The sequence below is a fragment of the Triturus cristatus genome, chromosome 2_1, assembly GCF_964204655.1.
Source record: "Triturus cristatus chromosome 2_1, aTriCri1.1, whole genome shotgun sequence".
NCBI lineage: Eukaryota > Metazoa > Chordata > Amphibia > Caudata > Salamandridae > Triturus > Triturus cristatus.
Window position 1 is genome coordinate 441,330,422 of NC_140581.1, and position 26,818 is coordinate 441,357,239.

The 26,818-nt window shown below is 49.1% G+C and overlaps 1 protein-coding gene across 1 annotated transcript in view; it reads right to left on the reverse strand.

The window, feature by feature from the left end:
* CMYA5 (cardiomyopathy associated 5) overlaps positions 1-26,818 on the reverse strand; it is a 351,245-nt gene that overhangs the window by 22,929 nt on the left and 301,498 nt on the right. Inside the window, exon 11 of the mRNA XM_085632247.1 lies at positions 21,242-21,341. Within this exon, the coding sequence (XP_085488373.1) occupies positions 21,242-21,341 (100 nt within the window). The remainder of the gene's footprint in view (positions 1-21,241; positions 21,342-26,818) is intronic.

Sequence of the window (26,818 nt, forward strand, 5' to 3'; positions counted from 1 at the left end):
GTAGGCAGTATAGTTTAAGAGTGCTTGGTGTGGAGAAGCCCAAACTCAGTCGAAAAAGAAACAGCATAGTTGGGAGTTTTCTTTAATAATAAGAATCCATTTCTAGCCAAATTAACCCTTTTTGCAACATTAATCAATGCTCTAATATTGTATACTTTGCAGTGTGTATGCAGTGCAGGATGAAAGTTAATAGCTCACTATTCTATATTAGGAATTTAAGTTATAAATTGCAAGTAACAAAAGGATGTCTCTTTTGAAAGCAGTAATATTTGATCTGTTTATCATACCCACTCTGTAATCTACTTGGCACACGTTCTTTGCAGCAGGCATATAATAACCCTCTGCACTAACTACACAGAAGTCAAAACCTCAATGATACAAAATGCTGATCTCTCTCCAGGAAGATAATTAATCACACGAGTTATCTTGACATTTATGTGAGGCCTGGTAATTGCCGGCGGAAAGAAACGCTGCAGCAGGTGCTTCTAATCTAAGCATAATAAACTTTCAAACACGGACCCAGGAAGCCAGCGGCCGTTGCGGTGGCACCGGTCGCACCGCCCTAAAGCCGGCCCTGGAGCTGCGGGGCTCTTAGAAGGGGTGAAACAGTAAGGCCTCATTACCGTTCAAATGGGCTTTTAAATACCTGTGAAGTGCTCGGGTGAAGTCTCATCCCGGGCTGAGGGCCGACAAACACAACGTGAGTCCAATGGGTGTTGCGCGACTGGTACACCCGGCCTAAATACACAAGGCGTCCCCTGGCCTTGCCAACTGTGGTAAATGTAACATTTTTGAAAATTAATTATTAAGAAATAAACACACTCACGTGCTCTAGTAGTGGTCCGAGGTGCCGGAATGCAGGTATTTAGCGAGCCGAAAGCGGAGACAGGGCATTGGGCGGCAAAATGCTCCGGGGCTGGCTGCAGACGCGAGGGAAGACGCACTGACGTGGGAGCGTGCGCGGCTATAAAATAATAAGCCAATCACCCTTCAGCTTCCCTGGCCTAAGCTGAAATGGTGATTGGCCCGATTTTTTTTGGTCCCGCCGCCCCTGCGCTGTCATTCACAGTGCTTGTATGCTTAAATGCTTAATATTTAAAAATAGTTGACTCGAAGGAACTCGAGCCCGCGGACCCCCTGGGAATGTGTCACGGACCCCTGGGGGTTCGCGGACCACAGTTTGGGAAACGCTGACTTAATCTATTCATGGTGTCCTCTGCCTAAGCCCATTTGTGAAGTTCCTTATGCAATTTCACCACGTCAGGGTCTCTTAAACAATTTCTGCCCCATCTCTCCTTTTCTGCAAAGAAAACAGTCATTCAGGCATTAGATAAATCTGGAATAGATTACGGTAATGCTCTATACTTGGGCATACCGGATACATTATAGATAAACTGCAGTTGATCCGGAATGCGGCAGCTCGCCTTCTGCTAAATGTACCAAAAAGACAACACATTAGCCCACATTTGTGGGGACTTCACTGGTTACCCATTAGGGAGAGGATCACATTTAAGGCTCTGACATTGGTATATGATGCGTGTATCAGACGCACCCCGAATACCTTAGAGCTAGATTCAGCTTCTATAACCAGTCTAGACATTTACGATTTACCAACAAACTTCTAGCTGTGATCCCAAAGTACCAGCATCAAAGATCTGGAGGCAGATCACTAACATTTCTGGGTCCCTCAGCATGGAACCAGCTCCCGTTGGAGCTATGCTCTGTTAGCAACTCATTGCTGTTCAGGAAGAAATTGAAAACCTGGCTGTTTGTGCAAGTCTAATATCCACCCGACCGACCTCTCTACGTTTGCGCCGGAACACTCCTGGGGTAGCTGCACGCATTATAAATTGCTTATCATATCATATCAGGGGTGTGAGAAGATTTCCAACACATATCAAGCAGGTTTTTGCATAATATGAGTTTTACCAGTCTAGACATTTACCTGCCTCATCACATTATCTCAACACGGAAGGAGGCCACAACCAGTCATGACCATGTCATACACCAAAATGCAGAGACTGGACTATGGCCCAAACTGGTCTATGTTGGAATTGTCCTCTTCTGTTGTGAATTTAGCATCAGGCTCAGCCTCTTAGTCTAGTGACAGACGAGGCAGTGTAGCATCTTGTATACTCCTCCTGTATAACCTGGTCTATTGCTGTTATAAGATATAGAAATACTTATAATATGAGATACATAGCTTCTTTATGTCTGAAGTACGTAACCGTCTGGGTATGTGGTGGAAATGATGATCGTTTGAGGAGTTCATACCTGGGTAGCAGGCAGCAGATGTACCCCCTCTGAATGCTTCAGAGCTGTAGACTCCTTGTACTCGGGGGAGCTCAGCTTGTCTAGTAACTCGCTGTGTAATCGTCTTTGTGCCTAGGGGCTGTAAGAGCAGCCGTTGGGGCACACATAACGGCTTCCAATAAGTGCACCACTGCACCTCGATCTCCATTGTGTGTAACTGTTTATGCAGTGCTGCCCACACCCCCACAGAGGTGTAGTAGTGCACCCCATTGTAAAGAGACTAATAAAGGGCTGCGATTGGGGAATGGCTTTAGCCAGGCATTCACCTCCCAGAATGAAATCTTACATTTGCAATGCAGAGAGGATCACATCTAAGCAGGTATGCTGTGCAGTCAATAAATGAATAATAGTGTGCATACTTCCTAGTTCGTGGGTGCACTGCCCTCCACATAGCTGTGTCCACAGCCTCTGAACCACCCTGAGAGTTGTTCTGAGAATTTTCTAGGGCGTGACCTGTCCAAATCTTTGTCTAGGCCCCGTTGTTGGCCAATAATTCAAGTTGGAGAGGGGAGTGTGGATCACAGGGTAGACAATCCGTCTATTAAGATTGAGTTGGGAAAGTACAATACCAGGATATGCACCACTCTGCGATACGACAGGCATCCCACATAAAGACAGCAACTCCCTGGATCAGTTTGCTGTGTCTCAGCTGTAAAGATGACCCTTGATTTGAATCGGAGTGCCACTTTGGATTTCTGAGACTGTTGCTGATTGAGAGGTGGCCTGCATTTTTGCGGCGTCCCATTTTGGCCGTGTTCCCACTTGGCTCAATGTTCCATACTGTTCGGCCCAATATTCGACTGAACAACGGTCTGTTAAAACAAAAAAAAGATTTCTGTCCGACCTCTGTCTTCAGTTTAGCAGAGCAGAGCAACGCATTACTGAGGCCCATCTCCCAGCTTGCACGATGCTGTTGCAGTCCTTGTACTGTAGCAGTTATACCCCCATGGGTCTCAGTAGGGTGCCCGGTGGAGGATGACGTACGGGCACACTATGTGGTCTTTCTATTGCAAAGAAGGATGATAAGTCCTGTAGGGCCAAGAAGTCAGTTATCCATTTTTCCAGAAATGTCACAGCATCCCTGCCTTCCACTCCCTTCTGATTTCTGACCACTGTAATATTGTTGCGTCATGCTCTACCTTAGAGTTTTCAGCTCTACCTTCAAAAATTGTATTAAGTCCATGAGGTCGGGGATCAATCGTCACAACTCAGTGAGTTGAGGCTTCAGTGCTTCCATCAGTCAAAATCCACTGATCATCTCTTACTAAGCCAAGACCAATTGCTACTGCTTCACTTTTAGCCTCTAGGGAGTCACAGGTGGTGTTCACTGAAGCCAATATGGTGTCTAGCCGGTCTTTGGTGTTAGGGGCCAGAGCTCATAGCTAGTATCATCTATGGCTTGCATAGGCATTCTCCTATATCAAGGCATTCTCCTTGCACCAAGGATATCTTGTGAGGTTATGTGTGACTATGGTAAAACTCGTATGGTGTACTGCAAACCAGAATGTTGTGTTCTGGTGTACCCAAATCTGAGAAGTTGGCCTGGTATATGCTGTCCACTAATTACAGTGGGCACCTTGTACCAGTCCAAACAACCCTTATTGATGATTAGGTCAAAGACAACCTTTATAGAAAGCTATCCTAGTGGTAGCTGTGGAGAGCAGTCTTCAGGCTAAATCTCGAAGGAATGTAAAGCAGCTTGTTTTACCAGAACAGAACCTCCTGAATGACCAAATGAAAGGAGAACCACATGTGTTATTGTAAAAATATGTATTTATTACTAAACACTCTCTACTAATCTCTTTATGAGATTAGAGCACAAAGCACACACTATTTAATCATTAGAATGTCAGTAAATAGCACAATACACAGCGGGCTCCAGGGTGAGACCGAACCATATACTAAGAAAGTGGTATAACAACCACGACTTTGATAGCCACAGTGCCTAGAGCACGTAGAATCCCTGGGACCCCAAGGAACCACCCACAGGAGTGACACAAGGAGCCCACGGAGGACGGGTGCAGTGTGGGAAACAGACGCATGCTCCGTACAACGCTATGGGAAAGTCGCGGTTGGAAAATTACTGTTTAAGTTCACTTCGGAGAGGACTTCCAGCAATCCCTTTGGAACATAGATGGTTCTAAGGCCAGCACCCTTGTGAGTACTGAGGTACCCAAGTTACCTATCCCAGAGGAGCCGGGTGCATAGGCGTCAAGTGGTGTCGGAAACCCTCATCGTTTTCATTGGCATGCTGCAAAGAAGTATTGCTGCCGGGAAGATGAAAAGTGTCCGGTGGGATCCAAGCCTGGATCAGAGGTGAGAAGAACCTGAAAGCAGAGGAGATAGAGTCTGGGTCACTTCAGAGTGACCAGGAGCACGACAGACGAATGCCCACCGATATCGGGTGCTTCAGGTGTGAAGATGGGATGCTTGACTCTGCGGCCACGGGGACCAGAAGAAGTCGGCGATGACCAAAGTCTGGAGGTGAGCTGTACCACGAAGGATGTCGAGTGCTGGGGTGTCAGTGTCTGGATTGAACACCAACAAGCCTTGGCAACGGCAACCCACGCGGGCAGAAGTAACACGTTACGGTGAGGACCAGCAAGGTCCTGGGGACTCTCCAAGCAATGGAGAGTAGGGCATGTCTGGAGCAACGAGGGAAGCCCAAGGAAAGTAAAAGTTACCTTCACAGAGACCCACAGGCCAATGGACCAGGGATCGCGAAGGGACCTCAAGCTGAATCACGAAATACCAGCCCACGGAACACTCGTGGAGTGTAGGCTGGAAATCTTCAGTGGAAATACTGCTCGGGGTCAGGGCTACATGTAGCCCACAGCACAGCCTCAGGGATTGCCAAAAATCATATGCTGCTGCAAAAGTACACGGTGCACAGGGGTTCGGGTTGCACGGTCCCCACGAGGGATACTGGTCTCAGGATTGCTGAGAGAGCAGATCGACCTCAGAGACGCTCAGGAACCCACCTCCTGTGTTGCAGAAATCTTCAGTCCTCAGGAGATTGGGAGATGCAAACTGGTCAGATGCATTAAGGTGCCTGCTGCTGCAGGGGAGTAACTCCTTTACTGCAAGGGAGATTCTTCTGTCGTCCAGAAAAGTGTAGACCGTCAAAGTACTTGGTTTCTGTAGCAGAGTTTAGTCCAGGTAAATCTAAAGTCCTGTAGTCAGGGTTTCTATTTTACACGCAAGGAACGGGTTAGACAAACTGAGGACCCACCTATGGGAGGTTCAGGACAGAGGGGTGGCTACACCCATGTCCTTTGTCCAGTTTAGCGCCAGAGCAGGAGCAAATGGCTCCTGCAACCGGTTTGAGCTGGACTATGCACAGGGACACCAAATGTGCCACCGTGCAGACTTTCTGGCATCCACCCAGCCCCAATACACTAAAGCCTGTCTGGGAGGTGGTCACACCTCCCTGTGACAGGAAACCTATTGTCAGGCCTTCCTCTGCTCGAGCTCGGCTCAGCAGCAGGAGGGCAGACTCATGTCTGTGGCTAGAAGCATCCATTTTGTGATGCCCAGGTCGAGAAAGCTGGTACCGGGTGTATTGGTGTTTCATATAAGTCCCTCTAGAGGGGTGGAATCATACCTCCCCTGCCAGTTACTGGTGGGGAGGTATGATTCCAAGGTGTTTAATACCAAACACGACATGTTTCTAAGCAGCCGTTTTAAAGTTAGCATTTACTGCGAGGTTATAATGCACTTAAATATATATGGTTGGCTGCATCACAGACAACCCCGGAAAATAGGTTCCGAAGGCTGCAGAGGGGCTCTGCTCATGCAGGGGCACCCTCTCACATAAAACCCAGCACCCTACCTTCAGGATTGATAAGGCCTGCCATAGGGGTGACTGATAGGTTTATATGTGTAGTGATTTAGAATAGATATAGGTAACCTATATCTAAGTAAGGGGTGCATGCACCACCTTACACAGGCTGCATTTGCAGACCTGTGGTGCCATTTTGAATGGTCTCCCAGGGGTGGAACAATACATGCTGCAGCCCATGGGAGACCTCTGAGATACCTATGCCCTGGATACATGGTGTACCATATACTAGGGACAGATAAGGGTCCCCCGGTATCCAATCTGGAGTGTACCTAAAGTACATGCAATCAATTTAGAGGAGAAAGCAGCTAGACTCGGGTCCTGGATAGCAGGATCCCAGTTAGTCTAAGGCAAAAACAGTGACACATCAGCAAAAATTGGGGGTAACCATAAGAAGCAGATCCGACTCTCCTACACCAAAGATTAAAGTTTTCATTGCAAGCCCATTAACTTACATGGTCAGCACGCTTTCAACCTGACTCTTCAATGGTGAGTGAGACTGACCCATGAGCAACTGATCATGGCAAGGAGTTGCTACAGGGAATGTTTCGAAGCCAGTGGGATGGCACAGGTCATTGACGTGGGCTATATTCCCCAGCAATTGTCCTAATCTAGATGTTAGTGGGGCACACCAATCTCCTGTGGTGATCTGGTCAGACCTGGCTGAGTACTAGGAGGGTTCAGGCAATGCCATCCAACCCTAGCTTTACAACTGTGAAGTCTCCACACATTAAAGGCAGGATTATCCTATCTTTTTATGTGCAAAGAGTCCGCAGTCGGAAAGATATTACAAGTAAAATACCTTTGTGCAATAATCGTAAATATACACAAAAGTGTAAGTTTACCTTTGGGAATCAGCCCTCAGTATCTGAGAATGTTCTATAAGACCACCAAGCAAGTTAGGGCTTCATTGATATCGAACAGGAAGTAAGGATAGGATGGAGCAACAAAACAACCGCGGCTATCGCGCTTGGGAGAGAGAGAAACGGGAACAGCCGTGAACAGCCAGCTGCAGGACAGGCATCGCCCGCTACTGATGCGCTTGTGGAGAGTGAGCACATCAGAGACGGGAGCAGAGGCGACTGCTCCTACCACGCTCAGTCTGGAGGCAACATTGAGGAGGTGAGGAGAGAGTGAGAGCGAGGGTTGAGAGAGCGACGACTGCCGCCCCTGCTATAATAGACGTGGGGATGACGGCGGTGATACACGGAATGCGGGAAACAGCAGTCTAGCCGGTTAGTGTACATGATTCACACCAAAACAGTGGATCTATATCTACACACGAACTGCTCCACCTCAGACAGCACAGTACAGCGTTTGGGGTTCTATACAAGCTGAAACAAAGAATTGCTATTCCGAAAATGCAAATTAAGATGCGAGATGACCGCGGGTGGAAGAGTAGCTTAAGCAAGAAGCTCTGGGCTGGGGATTGTTTCTTTGACCATTAATCCATTGGTGTCAGCAAAATGGCCGAGCTATAAGAGACCCTCTAACATAGCACACATAAAAAGAGGACTAAGGAGATAGGATCTAAATCTCCCATAACATACATAGAAACAGGACTAGAAGAAATGAGTGGAGCTACTCGGTATAAGCAAAATGGTCGAACTCCAAGTTACCCTCTCCCACAGCTAACATAGAAAGAGGACTAAGGAGAAAGGTTCACAGGGGCATATTTACAAGCAGGCGATAAAAAATTATCGCCGCTTTTGCGGCCGTTTTCGTCCAAAAAGCGGCGATAATTTTATCGCCTAATTAGCAAGGCCACGCTAACGCGTAAAACCTTGCTTTAGCGTGGGGATTCTTTACGCCCAGCTTTGCATCTCTAATGAGATGCAAAATGGGCATTCCTGACCTAACATGACAGGAGAAATGTCGCTAAGCGACATTTCTCCTATCATCAAGCCCCACACTATGAAGCATAGCGTCAGGAAAAGTAGCGATAACCCCTGTTATCGCTACTTTCCTTACACCTGCTTCAGGACTGACTTAGCCATGATATCCTATGGAGGGTGGATATCATGGCTAAGTTTGTGAGTCCCTATCAGTAAGCTAACGCCACATTGCGTGAGATTATCGCTGGGTTTCCAGCGATAATCTCACGTTAGGCAGTTAGCGAGAGGATTTTTATCGCTGAGGAGATAAGCGTTGCTAATAGCACGCTATCTCAGCAATAAAAATCCACGTTACCCGGCGATAATTATCCTCACGCTAAGAGCGCTGAGTGATAATTATCGCCGGGTGTTGCTGATATGCTCCTAAATTCTCACATAACATCCATAGAAATAGGACTAGGAGAATGGGAAACAAGAAAGGACTACTAACTTCATAATTACTCACGCATCCATCTAAGGAAGGTACTATCAGCTATCCCCCACAACAATTACGAAAAAGAACCACTGCCCTGATTCAGGAAAAGGTCAAGCAAGGGACTCAGGAATCAGAAGAAGATTTTTGGACCACTCTTCTCTATGAATACTGACTTATGTACAATACATAATCATATAAATTGGTTAATTAAATATTCAGTGAAGAATATCAATCTAAAGCATATATATCAATCACGTCTGAGGCCATCCTTGTTGTCCACCCAAGCGGTCTCTCGTGATCTAGGGCCGATGCCGCTCCCTGCTGCCGCACAGCCCCCATCCTCGATGACCATGGTGAGTGGACTCTCTAATTCCGCTCCCAATTCCCCAGTGAGGCAATAATCGAACGATGTTTTAGCAGTGTCTGTGGCTCTTTCAAGTTTCCTGGGATCGTCGGTCTGCACCCTGCTCTGCCGTAGAATCTCTTGATGAGTACGCCTCTCAATGGCGCTGCCCAGAGGTTGAGTTGCTGTCTCCCGCCGGTCTGGCCGAGTTGGACCCTCTATTTGATTTTCTTGCTTTCCTGACTGGGCCGATGCTGAGACATGAACGCTGGACCGTCCTGGAAACCTGCCATAACACCGAGGTGAGCCCTCATGCACCACTAGACCACAGCAACATTGAGGTCCACATTGCGACCCCAGGAGCTCCCAGCGCACTGGTCTGTGCAACAGCCCCAGATTCTCCCTGGTCCTGGCCTTTTCAGGAACCTGAGCTGGCAAAAAATATTTTTACAAGTCCTGCTTTGGGATTGTCACAGTGCGACAGCGCATAACTAGATGGTGGAGACTGTAAGTCTCAATTCTGATAACTATAACTTTGATGTGTCTGGGAACTAACGGCGCAAAATGGCGGATTGCGAATGTCCTTCGCGACACAGAGCCGCCATTTTGTTGTTTCTTGTCCTCTCCCTCAGTCCGTTGAACTTTATCCTGCCAACCATCAGACATTGCTCCTCGGCTGGACTGCCTTATCTATCTCTTTCTCCCCCCCCGGCCCCCGTCTCTCCTATCACTTATCTCATCTCTCTCCCCGCCCTCTCCCTACCTCCTTGGATGTCTTATTTCTCTGTTCATCCTGTAGATAAGTAATATTCAAACGTTTCTAGCCTGATCGATGTGAAAATGGAACCCTGAGTTAATTTACTATTTGCATAGTTACAGTTCTAACCACTAGTATACGTAGTAGTTCTTGGTACTTAATATCACTATTATGTGATTCTGAGCTTTCCTGTTTGCATCTCTCTCCTAAGTGACTCTACAACGTATACATTTCCTTTTTTGCTATCTGTATCTCTTCTTTGTGGGACTCTTCAACTCGCTGTCTCCCTCTCTTTGTTCTCCCTGACCCCTGCCTTTTGTGGATCCTGTCTTTTTCTGGATCGCTAATTTACCCTGGTATTGAATGTGTTATCTTTTGTAATTGATATGATTTTTTTCTTTTGCCGTCTGTTCCCTCGCTGTTTGACCTGCCAGTTCCGACCCGCTGCCTAGCCCCCTGTCCCTTGTTGCCCTTTGACTAAGCACTCCGTCTCCCCTTGTTGGGGAAAGATCCAATATTCATACTCTGGAGTCTCAGTGACCCCTCTGAGAGAGTCCACAGTGTCAAGGGAGCCACGCACTGTTGAGGTATGGTATGGCGCCCCTTACCAAAGCACTCCCTCTCCCCTTGTTGGGGAAGGATCCAGTAGGTAGGCCTTGGAGTCTCAGTGACCCCTCTGAGAGAGACAACTGCATTAAGGGAGCCTCACGCAGCGGAGATGTGGGATTGATACCACTTCCCCTGGGAGCACAGCTTACCGGACCTTGGACATGGCTCTTACTCGTCTACCGGTTTGTACCCCCTTATCCCCCCCTCTTTCATGCACTGTCCCTCACCCGCCCCCACCGCTTTCCCTCTTTCATTCTTTGTCTACTTCCTCTGCTCCTATCCCCTCTCCCCTGAATCTCTCCCCGTCTGCTATGCCGCCGAGCCCCCTGTCCCTTGTTCCCTCTGACTAAGCACTACTTCTCCCCTTGTTGGGGAAAGATCCAATATTTATACTCTGGAGTCTCAGTGTTCCCTCTTAGAGAGTACACAGCGCTAAGGGAGCCACTCACAGTTGAGGTTTAGTATGGCGCCCCTTGCCAAAGCACTCCCTCTCCCCTTTTTGGGGAAGGATCCAGTAGGTAGGCCTTGGAGTCTCAGAGGCCCCTCTGAGAGAGTCCACTGCGTAATAGGAAGCCTCTCGCAACGGAGATGGAGGAATGATGCCACTTCCCCTGGGATCACAGTTTCTGGACTTTGGACGCAGCCATTACGCGTCTACCGGTTTGTGCCCCCATCACCCTCCCCCTCTTCTTTCTTGCTGTTTCTCTCCCCCTCCCCCTCCTCTTTCCCCCCCTTCATTCTCTGTCTAATTCCCCTGCACCTGCCCACTCTCCCCTTGATTCTCTCCCCTTGCCTGATTTTTCCCTTACGTATATGTCCTTATTGTTTGTCTTGACCTAACATGTCGCTATGTAGCTATGCTCTAATAACTGTGTAACCTTTGTAACGATGTAACCTGCAACTATGGTCTGATTCTCATGTAAAGCGCTCTGATACCTCTGGGTCTAGCCAGAACTATATAAAACCTTTCAAATAAATAAATAAATAAATATAAGACTGCAGTAAAACCATCATTGAAGATATCTCACTCATAATGGTGCGCACACAAATGTGTATCATTTACTGATAAGCTAAAGAAACCAACAGTTATCCCAAAGGAATATTCCCAAACAGAATAAATGAAGACGAGATTATGCAAAAAGTTTAAGACTTGGTGCAATGCCATCATCTCCTCCATGACAAGCAATCGGATGTTTGACCATTCAAACACCCCTGCTCTGCATGAGCTGAGATCAAGAAAAAACTGCTCATGTCATGTCATGGATAAAGGCCTTCATTCAAACCAGATCTTAAAGCATCACCCAATACCCGCTGCACATTTACGCAAAGATGAAATGTACTCCTGTTCTAAAGGTTTCCTTTGTCTGAACTGAGCCTAAACAGACACTTTGGTGATCAGTATGCCGGTGAGTGGCAACATTCCTCTTTTGGCAACAATCGTTTCTCATACACACTGGATAAATAACTTTAATGTGGGTAACTTTTGGTTTCTCCTTCACTCAGCAGATTGTGGAAGTAGCGAAAAGCCACAATTCTCTATTCACGATGCTCAGGGTGGCCATCCTGCTTCATTTGCCAAACCACTGGTTAATGAACACAAGAACTGGAGTGCTTGGATCACTGTAATACAATGTACTGATTCAGGTACTTCTTTAGAAAATCCTTTGCAATATCTTCAAATACTATGTGGGCACAGTAGGAGTGCAGACTGCACAGCTGTTACATGCCCGCCAGCAACGCTAGTTTTCAGAGCTATTCCAGGTTAGACTGAAGAATCAGTAGATCTAGGAACATGCCTTTGGAGGCAAGGGCCACTTCCATAATGCAGATGTGTGGCGGTGCATCTGGAGGGTGCAGGGGTCAGACTACGCACTGTTTGTCTGCAAACAAACACAGTTGCATGGCAGCTCTTACATGACTGTGTGTCTCTGGCACATTCCAAGGGTAACTGGTCTCCTTGGATCACCAGCCCTTTCAGGACCAGGGACTGCGGCAAGTGAGAACCACCACTTGTCCAAGACTCAATCAATCATGGAATTTATATCGCGCACTACTCACCCGGAAGGGTCTCAAGGTGCTTGGGGGAGGGGGTCTGCTACTGCTCGAACAGCCAGGTCTTGAGCTGTTTCCTGAAGGCGAGGTGGTCCTGGGTCAGCCGCAGGTGGACGGGCAGGGAGTTCCATGTCTTAGCTGCCAGGTAGGAGAAGGATCTTCCTCCGGCGGTGGCTCTCTGGATGCGAGGGACGACGGCGAGGGCGAGGTTCGCGGATCGTAGCTGTCGGGTGGGCGTGTAGAATGTCATGCGGTCGTTGAGGTACCTTGGGCCCAGGTCGTGGAGGGATTTGTGTGCGTGGGTGAGGAGTCTGAACGTGATCCTCTTGTTGACAGGGAGCCAGTGCAGGTCTCTCAGGTGGCTCGAGATGTGGCTGCGTCGGGGGGCGTCCAGGATGAGACGGGCGGAGGCGTTCTGGATTCGCTGAAGTCTTTTCTGAAGTTTGGCTGTTGTACCGGCATAGAGGGTGTTTCCGTAGTCTAGTCTGCTGGTGACGAGGGCCTGGGTGACAGTCTTCCTGGTCTCGGTCGGGATCCATCTGAAGATCTTGCGGAGCATGCGGAGGTTGTGGAAGCAAGATGAGGAGACGGCATTGACTTGTCTGGTCATCGATAGGGAGGAGTCCAGGATGACGCCCAAGTTGCGTGCGTGGTCCGTTGGCTTGGGTGCGGTGCCCAGGGCCGGGGGCCACCAGGAGTCGTCCCATGCGGAGGGCGACGGTCCCAGGATGAGGACTTCTGTCTTGTCCGTGTTCAACTTCAGGCGGCTGATGTTCATCCATTCGGCGACATCTTTCATCCCTTCGTGTAGGTCGGCTTTGGCGGTGTCGGGGTCTCTGGTGAGGGAGAGAATCAGCTGGGTGTCATCGGCGTAGGAAATGATGTTGAGGTTGTGTTGGCGTGCGATGGCAGCGAGGGGTTTCATGTAGATGTTGAAGAGAGTAGGGCTGAGCGACGATCCTTGCGGGACGCCGCAGATGACTTCGGTGGCCTCAGAGCGGAACGGAGGGAGGCGTACTCTCTGTGTTCTGCCGGAAAGGTATGAGATGATCCATTCCAAAGCATTCCCCTGGATGCCGGTGTCGTTGAGGCGTTGGACTAGGGTGCGGTGGCAGACAGTGTCAAATGCTGCGGAGAGGTCGAGGAGAATGAGTGCCGCTGTTTCACCTTTGTCGAGCAGGGCTCGGATGTCGTCGGTGGCTGCGATGAGGGCGGTCTCGGTGCTGTGGTTGGCTCTGAATCCGGATTGCGATGGGTCGAGGGATCCGTTCGTCTCGAGGAAGGCGGCCAGCTGCTTGTTGACGACCTTCTCGATGACTTTGGCAGGGAATGGAAGGAGCGAGATTGGGCGGAAGTTCTTGAGGTCGGTCGGGTCCGCTGTTGGTTTCTTCAGTAGTGCGCTGAGCTCGGCGTGCTTCCAGCTCTCCGGGAAGGTGGCTGTGTCGAAGGAGGCGTTGATGATGTCTCGGAGGTGGGGTGCGATGGTAGAGGCGGCCTTGTTGAAGACATGGTGGGGGCATGGGTCGGTCGGAGAACCGGAGTGGATGGTGTTCATCATGCGTGTCGTGTCTTCGGGGGTCACTTTGGTCCATGTCTGGAGGATAGCGGCGGGGTGCGTAGGTTCGGTCGATGGGTGCGGGGGTGGAGCGCCGAAACTGTTGTGGATGTCGGCGATCTTGCGGTGGAAGTACGAGGCGAGGCAGTCGCAGAGGTCCTGCGAGGGAGTGATGTCGTTGTTGCCCGTGCTGGGGTTGGAGAACTCCTTGACGATGTTGAAGAGCTCCTTGCTGTCATGGGCGTTCTTGTCCAGTCGTTCCTTCAAAGATTTCTTCTTGGTGGTGCGGATGAGCTGGTGATGTCTGCGGGTGGCGAGTTTGAGGGCGGTCATGTTGTCGGTGGTCTTGTCGAGGAGCCAGGCCTTCTCGAGGGTGCGGCAGGCCTTCTTGGAGTCCTTGAGTTCGTCGGTGAACCAGGGGGCCTTCTTGCTTCTGGGCCTGGTGAGTGGGTTCTTCAGTGGGGCGAGGTCGTTGGCACAGGAGGTCAGCCATTGCGTGAGGTCGAGGGCTGCTGTGTTGGGGTCCGTTGTCCTGACCGGTGGGTTCTGGCTGAGGGAGGTGGTGAGCTGGTCGACGGTGATTTTGCTCCAGTTTCTGTGGGGAACCTGCTTCGGGTGGTGGTGGACCGTGTTCTTCTTGAAGCTGAAGTGGACGCAGCTGTGGTCAGTCCAGTGGAGTCCGGTGCAGTGGCTGAAGGTGACGTGCTTGCTGGAAGAGAAGAGGGGGTCGAGCGTGTGGCCGGCGTAGTGGGTGGGGGTGTTGACCAGTTGCTGGAGTCCGAGGTTGGCGAGGTTGTCCAGCAGGGTGGTCGTGTTGCGGTCGTTTTTGTTCTCCAGGTGGAAGTTGAGGTCCCCGAGGAGGATGTAGTCGGCGGAGGGGAGGGCGTGAGGGCTGATGAAGTCCGTGATGTCTTCGCAGAACTGTGCGCGTGGTCCCGGGGGTCTGTAGATGAGGGTGCCTCTGAGGGTAGTCTTGGGGTCGGTGTGGATCTGGAAGTGCAGGTATTCGGCGGTGTTGAATGCGTCGGTGGAGTCAGTCGAGATGCGAATGGTGCATTTGTGAGCGATGGCGATGCCCCCTCCGGTCTGGTTGTTGCGATCCCTCCTGATGATCTTGTAGCCGTCCGGGATGGCTATGGCGATGTCGGGGGCTGAGGAGTCGTTCATCCAGGTTTCCGTGAGGAAGGCGACGTCTGGAGATGCGGTGTCGAGGAGGTTCCAGAGTTCCACGGCGTGTCTGTGGACGGAGCGGGTGTTGATCAGGATGCACTTGAGGTGGTTGCTGTTGTCCGTCTTGGTGGGCGTGGTGCATGTTTGGAGGCAGGAGAAGTTGCAGGATCGGCAGACGAAGGGTCCATGGGTGCGTCGCGGGGACGCTCGGTAGCATCCGGGGGCTCGGACGGTTTTGAGTGCGATGAGCGTAGCGAAGTCGTAGGTCCTGCGGGGGGGCTGGCGGGCGCGGGGGCCAGGGGGTCTGGCGCTGGGAGCGGTCCAGGCGCGGACAGGCGCAGACGGGCTTACCTTTGGCGCACCTTCGGCGTTCCCGCTGCGCGCGTCCGCTGCGCGGTCGCTCAGGGGGCGTCATAAATAAGGAGCCGGGAGGGAGGGTCAGCTGGGAGGCGGGAGCGGGTTGTCCAATGGGCAGTGAGGGGAAGCGGGGCTGCAGGCGGAGGCGGGAGCAGGAAGGAGGAGAGCGGGTCAGCGGCGGCGGAAACGGCAGGAAAAACGGAGCTGAAGTGACCGGGGCAGCGTCGGCGGTCAGCGGGCGAGGAGGGGCAGCAGCGGCAGGAAAGCGACAGGCGGAACCTGAGAAGCAGCAGGCAGCAGGCAGGAGGCAGGAGGCGGCGGCGGCGTGAAACCAGGTAAGTGGCGTCAGGCGGTAGTTACAGGGTGGGCAGGTGCCAGGCAGCGACAGGTAGGCAGAGCAGTGGAGAGGAGCGACCGGCCGTGGGGGCACAGGGGTCAGACTGTCTGGTACGTTACCACCCCCTCCCTCGATCAATATTCAGGGAGGTCGATTCTGAACTCTGCGTACTCCCTTGGTTTAAGGGTCACCCCAGAATTGCATTAAGGTCCCTACAGCGTAACCTGTACAACGGGGAACTCGCACTCCCAGACATTGAGGCTTACTATTGGGCAGCCCACCTTACCCCTATAAATGACTGGATACACACATCCGGGAACCACCCCACTTACAGACTGGAACGGGAAACGCTTACTCATAAATCATTCACACACTATACGGTGGGAAAGGGATCCACAGACTGCTCCCGGCAACTTGAGTCACTATAGAGGTGTGGAACAGAGCTAATAAGACGATGGACTGGAGACACAAAATAACTAGGTTCACCCCTCTGTGGAATGGAAATTGGTTTAAAGAACTAAATAAGCTCCAGGGATTTGAGGCTTGGGACCTGCTTAGGATCTCTACGGTGGGAGATATCATGGCTAAAGGCAACTTTAAACCCTTCCCAACCCTTCAGACAGAATTCCAACTTCATGCCTCCCAAATTTTTAAATACGCCCAGTTGCGCCATGCTTGGAGCGCGGAAGGAATAGAGGCCTCTGATCTCCCTGAGTTTGCACCAGTGGAAGGGACACTACTCCAGGAAGAACTAAGAACAAAGGCATTGTTTACGTATAAAACAATAAATAACAATATGCCCGATACCTTGGTTAGACTTAGGGGGGCATGGGAGGGAGACCTGGGGGAAATGGAGGATACAGACTGGAGGCAGCCCTGATGCACCCCAGGGAGGTCGCAATCAATGCCAGACTTCGCCTCATTCAATTTAAAATTCTCTACCGGGACTACTATTTATTTATTTTGTATTTATTTATAAAGTTTTATAGAGCGCGAACTTGATCCTGAAGGATATCAGAGCGCTTTACAGTTTGAGGGAAACAGATCAGTACATGAGTCAAAAAGGGAATAGACATTGGCATTGAATCAAATAGTGCACAAATAAAAGAACAATTATAAACCTGGGCTAGGCGAGGAAGGGCGGGTCACTGAAATATAGTGACAAGGGGAGCAACTACAATAGTAAAATACAAGATTGACCACCAATATTGTAGTGTGTCCGAAGCCATTAGAGCTGACAATCGTTCCTCTTGTTAAGGTAAGAACTTATTCATGAAGATTCTTTTTGCTTCCCGTTTGAAAGCAAGATTGGAGGAGATTCTACGGATTTCTGGTGGAAGAGAGTTCCAGATTTTTGGTGCAGATTCCGAGAAGGCGCGTTTGCATGTTCTCTTTTTGCGGAAGATCTGGGGTTTTAGGAGGAGGGACTTAGCACTCCTCGACGGTCTACCCCCTCCGGATAGTTCTAGCTTTTGTGCAAGGTAGTTGGGGGGTTTGAAGTGGAGGGCTTTGTGCACTAAGCAGGCAATCTTTAGTTGAATTCTAGCTTCGTAGGGCAGCCAGTTTAGAGATTTTAGGACCGGGGAGATGTGGGCATTTCGCTTGGTGCCCGTTATCAATCTGGCCGCAGCGTTCAGTGATGCCTTTAGAGGGGCCAAAGTGTATTTGGGGAGGCCACATAGCGTGGCACTGCCATAGTCAAGCCTCGGTAAAACAAGCGCTTGGACCACTTGCTTGAAATCTGCTTGAGGTAGGAAAGGTTTGAGATTCCTGAGTGTTCTTAGAAGATGGTTAGCTCCCTTGCACACATTGCTAATATGAGTCTTCCTATTCAGATGTTTGTCCAGGGGGATTCCTAAAGATTTAGCTGAGTCAATAGTGTGGGGGGAGCATTTGAAGTCTGTGAGCTGGTTCATCCAGAGGTCAATATTCAGAGTGTGTTTCGGGGGAGAAATGAGGAGGAATTCTGTTTTGGAGGTGTTTAGCAGGAGGTGGTTCTCAGTTAGCCAATTTTGAGTAGTCAGTAGGGTGGAATTGAGTGAAGTGATGTTATCGGGGGAGGAGATTTTCAGGTAGAGTTGGGTGTCGTCTGCATACATATGGAAGCGAATGTCCGTGGATTTGAGTACATTAGCTAATGGTTCCAGGAACAAATTGAAGAGAATGGGTGATAAGGAGGACCCTTGGGGAACCCCCATGGTAACTGGGGATGGCTGGGAGAGAGAGTGGTTCGCCTTAACTCTTTGGGACCTGTGTTGGAGGAAGGACGAGAACCATTGCAGCACCTGACCAGAGAGGCCCATCCTTTGCTCCAGAATAACTAGGAGGTTGTCGTGATTGACAGTGTCAAAAGCAGAGGAGAGGTCGAGTAGGATAAGGAGGCAGGATTCATTTTGATCAAGAATTAGTAGGATGTCATCCATCACGTGAGTGAGAGCCGATTCAGTGCTGTGCCCACTACGAAAGCCAGATTGGTGTTGGTCCAGGAGATGGCATTTTTCGATGTGTGCACATAGTTGTGACTGGACACATTTTTCCAACAGTTTGGCTAGTGTGGGGATGCTTGAGATAGGGCGGAAGTTGTTAAGATCTGTACTGTCTGCTGTAGGTTTTTTTAATATTGGTGTTACCTGGGCCTCTTTTAGGCATTTTGGGATCGTACCTTGTGACAGAGATGCATTGACGATCTTTGGCCAGATGGGGAAGATTGTGTCATTAATTGCTTTGAAGATGGTGGGTGGTAAAGGGTCACTGAAGTGATTATATGGGTTGATACTCTGAAGAACTTTTTTGATATCATTTTCATTTAGGGTGCTAAAGGTGTTCCAGGAAGCGTTGTGCTTGATACCCCAACTACAAGGAGCAGCCTTGTCTGGTAAGGCCAGGGGGAGTGTCGGACCATTGGGTGTTAATAGAGTCTTCCTGGTTTCTAGATCAATGTTAATAAGTCTAGTTTTCTCGGTAAAAACGTCTGCCAGGTCATCACATGAGGGAGGATTGACATCTGAGGCTGGTTAGTTCGGGGCTACCACAGATTGTTGTTTAACCAGTTCAAAAAAATTCTTGGGTCGATTGGCCGCTTGGTTTAGTTGGGATCTGAAATACTCTGCCTTGGCTGCCTTGATTTGATTGTTATAAGAGCTTCTAGCTGATCTAAGGATTTTTAGATGGTCCGTGGATGGAGTGGATCTCCATGAACGTTCGATGGCCCTTAGATTGCGACGTTCCGAATTTAGGTTGCCATTGAACCAGGGTTTAGATATTTTTGTGGGTGCATTTTTTTTTTTGTAGTGGAGCCAAATCGTCCATGATGCTAGAAATGGAAGAGTTATAGAAGTCTGTGAGTTCATGGACTTCGTGTAAGTTCACTTGAGGAGAGAAGGCATGTTTACATCGGGTTGCTAGGTCAATGGTATTGATTTCTCTGAGGTCTCTTTTCCAGATCTTTGGTTTAGTTGTTTGAGCCTTACTCTGTGATACCTCCAAGTTGATATGGAAGGAAATGATGTGATGGTCCAACCAATCGCAGGGTATGATGGAGTCCAATGTGATGGTGTGTCCTTTGGAGATGATGAGGTCAAGAGTTTCCCCTTTACTTTGGGTAGGCTGGTCACATTGTTGAACCAAATCGTGATCCTTCAAGAAGGAATTGAGGCACGCTACGGCTTGGTCATTAGGGTTCGACCAATGAAGGTGACATGACAGAGACAAACTACACAAAATGGAACGTGCGAGTTGTCCCAATGCTTGCCCTGTCGGACTGACACAGGCAATTTTCCTAATACGCTCTGGGAGTGTCCACAAATTGGGATTTATTGGCAGTCGATAATCTCTGAGTTGAACGCAATACAGGGAATCTCCCTCCCACTGGACCCTAGATTTATCCTGTTAGGGATCCCAGGCGATGTAGATGTCACCAGACCCCAACTTCTCTTCAGGGCATTGGGCCTGGTAGTGGCCAAGCGCGATATCGCTCGTCGCTGGGGCGCACAAGCAACTCCTACACTACAAGACTGGAAAGGGGGATGGATGTATATATGGCAGCAGAGAGAGTGATATACAAAAGTAGAGGCTGCCCCAAAAAGTTCAAGAAAATATGGGGTAGTTTGCTGAGACACTGTGCTCTGAATCTGAGCGGCAGCTGGGTTCTCGGCCCAATAATACCTTGCTGGACCCGGATAGGGGGAGTGAGGTGTGGGTTGTGAGAGGCGGGCTCGCCGTACAGAATACCTATAGTCCTGTATGTAATTTTGCTAGTGCGTTATTTTGCTTTTCTCCGACGCTCACCAGTGGGGAATCACAGGATGGTTGAATGTGGTCTAAGTGCACTGTTGTTATTGCTGTTTTGACAATGTTTACATTTGAAGCAAAGTAAAAAGCATATATATATTTTTTTTTTAAAAGACTGTCCGGTACGCTGAGTACACTATTAATACTAATGCTATAAAGCACAAGGTGAACGTGCAGTAGGTGCCCCAGCAGATGCACTTGGCTCATGCGTGAACATTCAGGGGTCCAGGATAACCCTTTCCACTGGTACTGCCACACATATTTACTCCTTTTACACACATGTACTCCTTTTACACATATTTGCTCCTTTTATAAGTAAAACCCCAAGGAGTGGGAAAAAACTGTGCGACCAAGAGCTATTACGGTTTTAAGGGATTAACACACACATGTACCACCTGCTGCGAGTAGGTGATAAGTGTGTGTGTGTGTTGGGTTGGGGGCGTGGAGGGAGTTTGGTGGGTATTTTGAAGGAGGGATGGGGTTGGCTGACACGGAGGAGCAGTACAAAAATGCATGCAGCACTTTCCCAACCTGATTTTACCATCTAGGTTTTACGGCTGATAAAATTGGGTTTGTTGTTCAGCCTATAACACTGCTTAATTTGAGCCGGTGGTTGTACCTGGCCCCACCGACACTCATTTTTGGAGAGAGCATACCCTATCTCATCAGACTTTGACCCAGAGTAAGAGAAGGAAAAAGCACAACGGGGTGAAGAAGGAGGAAGAGAAAGACGGGAAAAACAGTAAGAAAGAAAAAGCAAGAATGAAAAAGAACCTGAACGAGTGAGATAAGGGGGCAGGAGTGTCTGATGGTGAATGAAAGACGTATGAGGTGGAATTACGTTTCAGCCGTGGTATTTGGAACCCACTGATATTGCACACAGCCGGCCATAGGCTTCCGAGCAAAACCGTGGGCAACGGCGCTTATTGCTTTGCAATTATGACTGCCCGCTAAAACCGGATGCGGTAAAGACAGCATTTTAAATACCTCGGTGAACACATTTCGAACGAGGTCAGGATGACGATGCGGGTCGAGATGTAACATTTTGGAAGAAATGACACCCAACCCATCTGCGCACCCCTTAGAACAGCTGGAGGCATACGAATCCCACCCTTAATAGCACTCACTTGTTGGGAGAGTTTATTTGAGTTGACGGCATTCCGCGTGCTCTGTCTAATGAGGGTTTAACTAAAGGGTGCCACGTTTCTCTTACATTCATTGTAACTCCTAAATTGAAACATACCAGAGCCCAAGGCCTGAAAGGCGACCCTGATATGTCGCATCATGGCGGCAGGTTTGCAGCTTACCCGTCAATGAGGCTCTCTTCAGCCAGGCTCACGGAGGCCCCGTCCGGTGACACGTGCAGCGGGGGCTGGGCGGTGTCTCCCAAGAGGTGGAACCGAGTCCCTGGTGTCAATCAAAAGAAAGAAACGTCACAGGCCGGAAACAGACACAAGCTCAGTATCGTACAGCAGCTCCCACGGTACACTGATCACAAGACACGGGTGCATGCACAGCAGGACTGAGGGGTTGTTACCTGGTCCAGACACGTCCTGTCACAAGCTACAATCGCCTCCGTCATCCATGTGTCACAGGGACGGTCAGGCAGCGAGCCTCTGAAGCAGCTGTGCCTGTCTTGGCCATGTATGTATTGCTACCTGAGGCTGTATGTACATCCCTTTGATGTGCCCGTCTGTCCCAGCCTCTGGGTTCGTCCCTCCAGGTTGTACGTCACTATATCAAGACCACAAAATATCGACATACAATAATATCGTATCAACTACATTAACCTACCCCTACATTTCAAGGTGTTTACTTATACCATTAACTCCACCTATACTTGCCTTTAGATAGTGGATAATCCGTAAAAATGTGTCAGGGCTAGGGTGACCAACCGTCCGTAAATTTCACGGACAGTCCGTAAATTGGACCTCACGTCCGTTGTCCGTGAGGATCCTTTTTACGGACGCCTTTTGTCCGTAATTTTAGGCATGTTAGGGAACTGATCTGTTCCCCTGCGAGAGGCCTCAGCTCCCTGATGGGGCCGCCTCGCACTCCTCTGAGCACAAGAGCAGCCCCACCCCGCCCATTGTCATTCTGTGTGGGGCTGATTGCCACATACAGAATGACAATGGGTCAGTCTGGGCTGGCACAGCATGTGGTGGCCTCCTCCAGCCTCGGTCCAGGGCAGGGCATTCTGTCACCTGGAAGCGCAAAACGCTCAAGCTGCTGCTAGGCGAGAATCCAGTTAATCGAAGGAAGGCAGTGAAAGAAGTTCAAAGGAAAGGATTGTAGTTATAGTATAGCAGCCATGGTTGCTGCTTTTTTATTTTATGCAACTAACAACCATTGACAAAGCCAATAGTTCTGGCTTGTTGTAGGTGTAACGTTACTTGTTCTAAGTGTAACGTTACTTGTTGTATTATATATCTGGATGCAATGACACAAGCAACAAAAATACCATTCGGGCGGCACATTATATTAAGCACGGATTTTTAGCTTATGTGTTTTAAGCCACACATTTTATTACATTAAACACCCTTTTGGAGAGACCCCCCTAGTTTTTACATCCCACTTAAAGCTCTGGAAACACCATGTCACAGTCGCCCCACGTCCAGGCACTGTGCATCATGCATGACTCATGCCTTCCACTTTTTCAGATTGCCTAAGTGCAGGGGCATAGTGAACCCTGCCCCACCCCACCCCTTGCTTTAGGAACTACAGCAAGGGTGGAGTTATTGATGGGTCTCATAATTAATGTGAAAAGGTGAGTGAGTAAGTAAGTGAAGGGATGGGTGGATGGATGGCTGGATAGATGAGTGAAATGATGGATGAGTGAAAGGGTGGATGACGGACGAGAGAATGGGTGGATAGATGAGTGAAATGATGGATGGATTGATGAATTGATAAGTGAAAGGGTGGATTGCTGAATTGATAAGTGAAAGGGTGAATGGATGTACGGATGAGTGAAAGGGTGGATGTAAGGCTGGATGAGTGAGTGAAAGGACGGGTAGATGGACAAAAGGATGGATAGATGAGTGAAGGAGTGAAAGGGTGGATGGATGAGTGAAAGGATGAATGGATGAGTGAAAGGATGGATGAATGATAGGTTCAATGGATGGATTCCTGAGTGGATGAGTAGATGGGTGGGTGGGTGGATGGATGGAAGGAAGGATGGATGGCTAAGTGAAAGGGGAATTGAAAGTGAAAGGGGGATGGGTAAATGGATGGCTGAACGGGTGAATGGGTAGAAGGATGAGTGTACGGATGAATAGGGTGAAAGGGTGGATGGATGAATGAGTAAGTGAAAGGATGGCTGGATAGGTAAATGGCTGGATGGATGAGTGAATGGATGGATGGGTGGAAGACTGGATGGATGAGTGTACGGATGAATAGGGTGAAAGGGTGGATGGATGGATGAGTAAAAGGGTGGATTGAGGGATGGATGAGTGAAATGATGGATGGAAGGATACATGATGGATAGGTTTGTAAATGGTTGAACATGGACGGGCACAGATGGAAGGACAGAATGAATGGTGAAAGACTGAATGACGGATGAAAGTATGATTACACATTGTAAGCCCCATTACCTTAAGCAACATTTCCTATACATTGACTTTCACATTTATATGAGTGATTGTCTCTTTATAATATGTGTGTGTTGTAACGCACTCCAACACTCTGACCCACATACTTGGGATGAGTAGGACTATAGAAGAAATTAAATACACATGAGAGAGGGTCTATGTGAAGATGAGGGGCGCCATTGGAGGGTGGTAGCAAGGCCGGACTGGCAGGACCGGGCACCAGGCATTTGCCTGGGAGCTGGAAAGGTGGGGGCGGTTTTGTTACCACAAAAAGACCTGCACATTTGCTTAAAGCTGCGCGCACACTGACAAACCATGAAGTGCACAATTGTCTCAACCTAATATAAACTTATTTTCACTTGTACTTTAGTAGTTGTCTATTTACTTACTTGTATACTATTGCGCAACCTTCTCTGATATGTCTGTAAAATGTACCTTTTGTCCTGCATCTTGACCTCCTGTCCTGAATTTTTGTCCTGAATTTTGACCCCTTGTCCTGAATTTTTACACTCACTGTCCTGAATTTGTACCCATGTCAGTTGGTCACCCTAGTCAGGGCCCAAATTATTTCCCAGGAAGCAACCAGGGTTTACACCATTCACTGCCCCTGCCAGGTCTGCGATGCCAGTTCCAGCGATTACCACTCCCCATCACAATGACAAGACAAGGGTAACATGTCGCACTATTTCAAGCCACTTCCAGCTGCAAGACCAGACTAGACTTTTCTCGGCATCAGTGGCAGCTCTTCCGCTAAGGCGCAGGAGCGTCGCCCCACTGCTCGAGGAAAAATAAAATGATAATAACATATCGTTATCATTTAAGTTATCCTATTGTAGTCAGTGGCTCTCGGGCGGGACTGGCATGGGGATGAGTGGTTTGTACTCCCTATGTGTGCAAGACTGCTTGGGCCGGCCAAACAGTCTTGCGCACTTTGCATCTTCCCCACCAGGCTATAATGTACAGCCAGGTGAGGAGCACGCCCAGCCTCCCATTCCCCATCTGAGCGCCGAACCACGGAGCTCAGACCAATCACAATGCTGCATTGCATTGCTTCCTGTATCTGGGACCAGAGACAGGAAGAAGAGAACGGAGCAGAGGCGGCAGCGGGTCCGTCGTAGCGAGGTAAGTGGTTTTTTTCGTTTTTTTTCGGCTCCCCTACGAAGTCAGAATTCAGCTGAAAATTTCAAGCATGACTGACAAAGCCCTACACTTCAATACCCCTGAATAACCTGGCTCAGAAGCTTGAACTTTCGGGAGGCTCCAGACCCTCTAGAAGCTCCAGTACTCTACTGCTTAAACCACAGAGATTCTCCAAAAAGAAAACCTGCAGCAGAGCCTTCTCTAGCATTGCCCCGAAACTTTGGAACTCCCCCCCCCCTGAAATAAGACTGAACCACTTTCCGACATGCTTCAAGAAGGAACTTAAATGACTATTCATAAAAAAAATTCTTTCCTAGACCCTAAAAACTCCTCTTGCCTAGCATTTTTGACTACACTCAGGATTACTGCTATCTGGGCTGTGCTATGCACTGTGGTGTCGCTGCCTGTACCTGTGGTGTGGCCTGATCCGGTTTGGGTATAGATTGTGACATCATGATTACTGCTTGATTGCGATGGTATTTTCTGTTTTTTGATCTATCTGTATTGGCATTTTGCTTTCTCCAACCTCATCTGAGGTGTTGCCTTAACCTGTATTGTGCTTGTTTTTGTAATTATTATTATTACTCGCTTGTCATGTTATTGTCTGTTGACCTATCTGCCTTAATATTGAAGGGTCAACTCCCTCTTCTGGGGTGTTGCCTTATCTAGCTCTTGTTTAAGACACAATGAGTTCTATATACCTCTGGTCCCTGTCTTTTGTAAGGCGCTCTGATACCCGCGGGCTTCGTGTTCGCGCTAGGGTGACCAACTGGCATTGGTTCAAATTCAGGACGGTGAGTGTAAAAATTCAGGACAAAGGGTCAAAATTCAGGACACAAATTCAGGACAGCAAGTCAAAATTCAGGACAAAACTTCAGGACAATAGGTAAGTTTTACAGACACATCAGAGGAGGTCGCGCAATAGTATATAAGTAAGCCCAGCCATACAGTGCTTAATTTGTAAAATATGAAGTCCAGGTGCTCAAATGTTTGTAGGAGGCCACATCCACTTTCCCTGGCTCCACTCACTTCCTTCACTGACTCCACCCACTTACTCTAGGAGCATTATCAACTCTGCGGGGGTCCTCGCTGCTGGATGGCCACCTGCCAGCCGGGCAGTAAGTTAGCCACAGAAACCAATTAGCTCACCTCGCCGAGTTGTGATCCAATGGCCTGGACGAGGGTGGCATGAAATCAGTACATGAAACCAATGGGCCACCAAGTGTTTACGTTTATGAAAGTGCCCTCAATTCAGCCCTCTAGTGCTGGTCACGCACATAAGTCCCTAGCCTGAACCATCCACTGGTCACGCACATACAGTCCCTCGCCCGAACCATCCACTGATGGTCACACACATACAGTCCCTTGCCCGAACCAGCTACTGATGGACACGCACATACAGTCCCTTGCCCGAACCATCTACTGATGGTCACGCACACAGTCCCTCGCCTGAACTGTCCATTGATGGTCATGCACATACAGTCCCTAGCCCAAACCATCCACTGATGTTCACGCACATAGAGTCCCTCACCCGAACCATCCAGTGCTGGTCCTGCACATACAGTCCCTCACCTATATATTCAGTGATGGTCATACATGGCAGTCCCTTGCCTAAGGCATCAAGAGATGGTCACTCATGGCAGTCCCTCATCCGAGCCTTCCAGTGTTAGTCACACGTGGCAGTCTCTCACCTGATCCATCAAGTGATGGTTACTCATGTGCTGGTCACACATGGCAGTCCCTCACTTCAAGCATCAAGTGATGGTCATTCATGTGATGGTCACTCGTGGCAGTCTCTCTCCCGAGGCACCAAGGGTTGGTCACCTATGGCATTCCCTGAGACATCAAGTGATGGTTATTCATGGCGGTCCCTCACCTGAGACATCAAGTGATGGTCATTCATGGAAGTCCCTCGCCTGAGGCATCAAGTGATGGGCACTCATGGCAGTCCCTCACTTGAGACATCAAGTGATGGTCATTCATGGCAGTCCCTCGCCTGAGGCATCAAGTGATGGTCACTCATGGCAGTTCCTCACCTGAGACATCAAGTGATGGTCATTCATGGTAGTCCCTGAGGCATCGAGTGATGATCACTCATGGTAGTCCCTTCCCTGAGGCACTGAGTGACAGTCACATGCACGACAGTCTCTAGTCCGA